At 36.9% G+C, this 6106-nt stretch overlaps 1 protein-coding gene across 3 annotated transcripts in view; it reads right to left on the minus strand.

Moving 5' to 3' along the window:
- The window catches only part of LOC106878849 (PAN2-PAN3 deadenylation complex subunit Pan3), an 83117-nt gene that overhangs the window by 33393 nt on the left and 43618 nt on the right, over nucleotides 1-6106 (minus strand). For all 3 annotated transcript variants that reach the window (XM_052973572.1, XM_052973571.1, XM_052973570.1), the window contains 2 exons: nucleotides 3354-3479; nucleotides 69-231 (listed from right to left, as the gene is read on the minus strand). In XM_052973572.1, the coding sequence (XP_052829532.1) occupies nucleotides 69-231; nucleotides 3354-3479 (289 nt within the window). The remainder of the gene's footprint in view (nucleotides 1-68; nucleotides 232-3353; nucleotides 3480-6106) is intronic.

The following is a 6106-nucleotide window of genomic DNA, read 5'->3' on the forward strand; positions in this document are numbered from 1 at the left end:
TATATATATATATATATATATATATATATATGAACACAAATATAAGATATTATTTCTACAAAACTAACCTTGATTTACTTGATATCAAAATTTTTGTGGGATCCATTACACCACAAGCCAAACCTGCAGTATGGATTGCCCGCAACGCAGAACTTAACTGCACAATGTAAGCCCATATAAGGCTTTCCGGGAGTAAACCAGCATGCTGTCGTGGACCATTAGAGACACCAGCTGCAATGTAAAAATATCAATTGAGTTAGTATTTTAATACAAACTATTTTCCAAAAATGTCAAGCTGTGAAAAAGAATATGGGAAAAGTGTGTGTGTGAGAGAGAGATTCATATGATTTATTATATCAAAGTATTAATGAGACTCCCATTATGTAGAAATCTATTATACTCTAGAAAAGGATAAGTAAATTGCATGTGATAGAGATAAAGAGAGAGAAGAAAAAGATTCAAATGATCTATTATATTAACCCTTCGGCATTTAATCCAGCCAAAATATTCTACCTGCCTTATGTTCAAAGAAGTCAGATCTGGCCTTTCACACCTACCCTACAACATAATTCTGAAAACAAACTACCACATCATCAAAATTTTTAAGCTACAAGATAAGTCATAATTAATACAAAAAAAAACGTGAACAAATAAGCATCACATTTAAAAGAATAATCTGAATGCTAAAGAGTTACAGTAATAATGGTAGATTTCTGTAGTGTAAAAAATCTGTTAAGCTATAAACCAAAGAGTGGAGGCACATGGCTTAGTGGTTAGGGTGTCAGCATCATGATCATAAGATTGTAGTTTCGATTCTTGAACCAGGCGACGCGTTGTGTTCTTGAGCAAAACACTTCATTTCACGTTGCTCCAGTCCACTCAGCTGGCAAAAATGAGTAACGCTGCGATGGAATGGCCTCCTGTCCAGCTGGGGAACACATACGCCATTGAAACCGGGAAACCGAGCCCATGAGCCTGGCTAGGCTTTAAAAGGGCGCATTTATTTTTTTTTTATAAACCAAAGGTACATGTGATAGAGAGATTCAATTGAAAACTAGCATGTGCATGCACACACACACACACACGGGGAATAATTGAGAAGAGAACAGATGAGAAATATGAATTAGGATTAAAGAGAGGAGAAACAGACATAACAAGAAGCATTATCTTAGTAGGAAAGGAATGAAATTAATGCAAGAAATTGAGCAAGGTGTCATATGATGAACAACGAATGTGAAGCTAGTTAGGGAAAAAATTGTTTATCAAGAAAAGAAACAAAATATGAACAACAGATTATAGTTAAGAATATTTTGCACAAACAAGAATGAGAAAAATGAATAGAAGAGATAACATGAGCAAAGAGAGAAGACAGGATTTCCTAATAGTTAATAAAGAATTATAAAGGAAATGAAAAGATGGTATTAGCAAGTGGAGAAAGTGGGGAGATGTTTATGGTTGATAGTGTACCACAAAATGGGTGGCGTAATTTCACAGATACTGCAAGTGTGTGTGTATGTGTGTAGTATACATCTACAAAGGCAGTGTGCTTAATAAGCCTATTTCCCAAACATGTGGTCTCAGGTTCGTTCAGTCCTAGTGCATGGTACCTTGGGTGTCTTCTGCTATAGTCTAGAGCTCACCAAAACCTTGTGAGTGGACTTGGTACAAAGAAACTGAAATAAGCCTGTTTTGTGTGTCTGTGTATGTGTATAAAAGAAGTTGAAATGCATTAGGATTTGTTTAGTTTTTCAAATTTTTTCAATTTTGAAAAACTTAACTGGTATCATAGATTTCTCTGATTTTCAAAAGTTAAGATCCAAAGATGTGGAGCTTTAAAAATTTTTCAAATAGAGAATTTAAATGAATCCTAGTGTATATTCAACATCTTTTTTCTATATGTGCAATAAAATAACTTTGTTTTTATATTTAAATATACATACATAGGCATAGGAGTGGCTGTGTGGTAAGTAGCTTGCTTACGAACCACAAGGTTCCGGGTTCAGTTCCACTGCGTGGCACCTTGGGCAAGTGTCTTCTACTATAGCCTCGGGCCGACCAAAGCCCTTGTGAGTAGATTTGGTAGACGGAAACTCAAAGAAGCCCGTCGTATGTATGTATATATATGTATGTGTGTGTATATGTTTGTGTGTCTGTGTTTGTCCCCACAACATCGCTTGACAACCGATGCTGGTGTGTTTATGTCCCCGTAACTTAGTAGTCTGGCAAAAGAGACCGATAGAATAATTACTAGGCTTACAAAGAATAAGTCCTGGGGTCGATTTGTTCGACTAAAGGAGGTGCTCCAGCATGGCCACAGTCAAATGACTGAAACAAGTAAAAACAGTAAAAAAGAGAGAGACACATAAATATGCGTATATTCACCTTTTACTAGCTTCAGTTGTTAGACTGCAGTTTAAGCTGGGACACCGCCTTGAAGAGTTTTAGTTGAACAAATCAACCTCACTACTTACTTTTTGTATGCTCAGTACTTATTTTATTGGTCTCTTTTGCTAAACCACTAAGTTACAGAGGCATAAACACACCAACACCGGTTGTCAAGCAGTGGTGGAAGATAGATACAAACACAAAAACACACATATATGTGTGTTACCAAGGAAACTGAAGTATGTATTGGCAACTATGACCAACAATAGTCACAAGTATAATTAATTAGAATGCATGTTTGTCGCTTCTGTATCTTAAGAATGTTCATGTATTTTCAATGTATTAATCATAATTTTTCATACATTGATTGTGAGGTTTTTAATAAATAATCTATTATGACTATTATTTACATTATTTACATTTGACGGATATTTGTCCTCATCTTATGGCGTAGTGGTGAAGAGCGCAGGCTACTAACCCCAAGATTCCAAGTTCGATTCCAAGCAGTGACCTAAATAGTAATAATAATAATAATAATAACAAGATTGAAAAATACCTTAGGAATGAGAACCCAGGTTCGAAATTTCCCCAAAACACCTGATGAAGGCTGGAGGGTATATCAGCTGAAATGTTGTGTTAACAACAAATATCCGCCAAATGTAAATAATATACATAATTCCTCATCTCTTAAATATAGAACTGTATTATTATGACTATTGTTTGATGATTACATTTTCATTATTTTAAAAAATTTATAATGTATTATCGTTTATATTTTCCTACAATTTTATTATTCTATGGTTTTATCTTATATATTAATTTTAATCTATATATTTATTTATTGCATTGTTCATCTGTTGTATACTCTAAATTATTATACTTGTTTATAATAAATGTAGTTGTGTTGTATTGATGTGCTTACATGAGAGAAAAAAAAGTGATCATAACACAAATTCAAATTGACTTACAAGTTTTACTACCGGTAAAAGTTCGCGTTGTGTCTGTCGTATAACCATTCACTGTGGAAGATGCGGAGAAATGCCTGATCATCAAAGTTTCCGCAACAGGGTGAAAATCATAGACGAATATTAATGCTGAAAAATAATAGTAGAGAATATTTATGAAAGTGGAGAGGTTAAATCATAGAGTTTGGAGATTTGGGGTAAAGGAGTTTTATATGTATGTAGTATAAATGGGGCGAAGACAATATGTATGTATGCAGTATGTATATATGTATGCCAACATGTACACATATATATATCATACATAGATAGCCAATTGTTACAAGGATAAAGGAGGCCTCACAGAAATAATTACAGAGGTATGAAACCGAGGGCCAGGTCATGAAAATTACAGAGTTACAGAAAGGGTCATAGCTCAACTAATTACAAAGTGAGTTAACATAGATGAGATGCAGTCTGGTTTTGTGTCATGGAAAAGCACCAATGATGTTCTCTTTCTAGTAAGGTAACTGCAGAAGTATTTAGTCAAAAATAAACAGCTGTATTTGAGATTTGTTGGCATGGAGAAAGCTTTTGACAGGGACACTTGCTTCCTTATCTGGTGGTCACTGCGGAAGCTAGGGAAAGATGAATAGCTGGTGAGAACTGTCAGAATGATGTACGGAGATGTTGACAGTAAGATGAAAGTTGGCAATAAGTACAACAACAACATCTTTAGTGTGCAGGTAGAGGAGTTCATTAGGACTTGGTTCCCAATTTCCTCCTGTTTATCATAGTTCTTCAGTTTTAAACTGGTTCACTGTGGGAACTCCTCATGAATCTGTAGTAGAATATGAAATGAAATTCCAGGTATGGAAATCTAAAACCAGAAGCCCTTGAAGTTAATTTAGCAAAGACCAAATTTTAGTAAGCAGGAAAACAGACAAATCATAATTTTTTTTCAGGAAAATGACTCTGGTCTGTATGTAGAAAAAGTATTGGAAGAAATCCCATACAATGTACACGGTGCATGCTATGGACACACAATAGGTGCAGTGGAATGACAGCAAAGTTAACAGAGAAAGTAGACTTTGTGACAGTTGCACAGAAGCAATTAACACTAAGAATACATGGGAAATAGGTTTTCTCAAATGCCAAGGAGAATCCTTAGATGGTAGTAGTTAGGTAGGAGACTTCTGTCTTCTTTTCCTCAATTACTTCATCTGGCTCGTGCGGGTGGCACATAAAATGCACCATTTTGAGCGTGGCCGTTGCCAGTACCGCCTGACTGGCCTTTGTGCGGGTGGCACATAAAAAGCACCTACTACTCTCTCTGAGTGGTTGGCGTTAGGAAGGGCATCCAGCTGTAGAAACTCTGCCAAATCAGATTGGAGCCTGGTGTAGCCATCTGGTTTCACCAGTCCTCAGTCAAATCATCCAACCCATGCTAGCGGACATTAAACGATGATGATAATCATCATACTGTTGTCCGGTTCACATTAGGAAAACTCTCTTCCCATGCATTCTCCATGTTCTTTTTCAGAATCACACTCTAAGTGTACTATTATCCATCCTTACACACTTCTTTCATATAATATCACAATTTTCTCTGACACACTGTCTTGCAATCCACACCTCTGGTTCTCATGCTGTAGAACATTGACAAACTTCTTCCTTTCTGCCTCTACCCTTGCTAAATAGACCAATCACCTAGCTTCTCTTCTAGCTACCTGGTATCATCATCATCGTTTAACGTCCGCTTTCCATGCTAGCATGGGTTGGACGATTTGACTGAGGACTGGTGAAACCAGATGGCAACACCAGGCTCCAATCTGATTTGGCAGAGTTTCTACAGCTGGATGCCCTTCCTAATGCCAACCACTCCAGGAGTGTAGTAGGTGCTTTTACATGCCACCGGCACGAAGGCCAGTCATGCGGTACTGGCAATGGCCACGTATATATCTGCTATTGCCATTTTTCTAATCCTTCCAAAGATTCTGATATGTGTAGTTGTGCTCGAATTTAATTACAGCAACTGGAAACTGTAATTAAGCAAGTAATGGAGGGAGTCAGGAATCACTCCATCCAACTTGTCTAACAGTAATATTCTACTGCTATAATAAAATGAGAGCAGAACAGCAATATATGATTAGCCATGTAGCTCCTCTACAGCAAGAAACCTATTCTGCACTGGTCCCTTCTTTCATACGTTAACCTCTCAGCATGCTGCATAGTTACTTAACAAATGCTTGTAGTATGAAAAAAGCACTCAGTACACACTGAGTGCTGTAAAGTGGTTGGCATTAGAAAGAGTATTTAGCCATAGAAGACACAAGAGTATAATGCAGTCTTTGGACCTATCAGATCCTATCCTTAACTCTACCCAATCTTTCAAAATATAAGTAGCCATGTAACTCCTCTACAAGAAATCTGCTATCCTGGCCCCTCTTCCACATTCTAATCCACTCCATTATAGTGTAAAACTACCTCTCTTTTCCTCCTCAATACCTTCACATGGAGAAAGAGGGAAAAGAAAATGGGATTAGGAACAGGAAAAACAGGTGAGGAACAAAAATCAAAAAAAAAAAAGGAAAAAACAGGGATGGCTGTATGGTTAAGCATGCTTTGTAACCAGGTGGTTTTGGGTTCAAGTCCTACAGCATGGCACCTTCAATTATAGTTCCAGGCTGACTAATGCCTTCAGAGTAAATTTGGTAGATAGAATCTGTGTGAAAGCCCATCATCGTGTGTGTGTGTGTGTGTGTGTGTGTGTGTGTGTG

This window comes from Octopus bimaculoides, chromosome 16, assembly GCF_001194135.2.
Source record: "Octopus bimaculoides isolate UCB-OBI-ISO-001 chromosome 16, ASM119413v2, whole genome shotgun sequence".
In the NCBI taxonomy this organism is placed as follows: domain Eukaryota; kingdom Metazoa; phylum Mollusca; class Cephalopoda; order Octopoda; family Octopodidae; genus Octopus; species Octopus bimaculoides.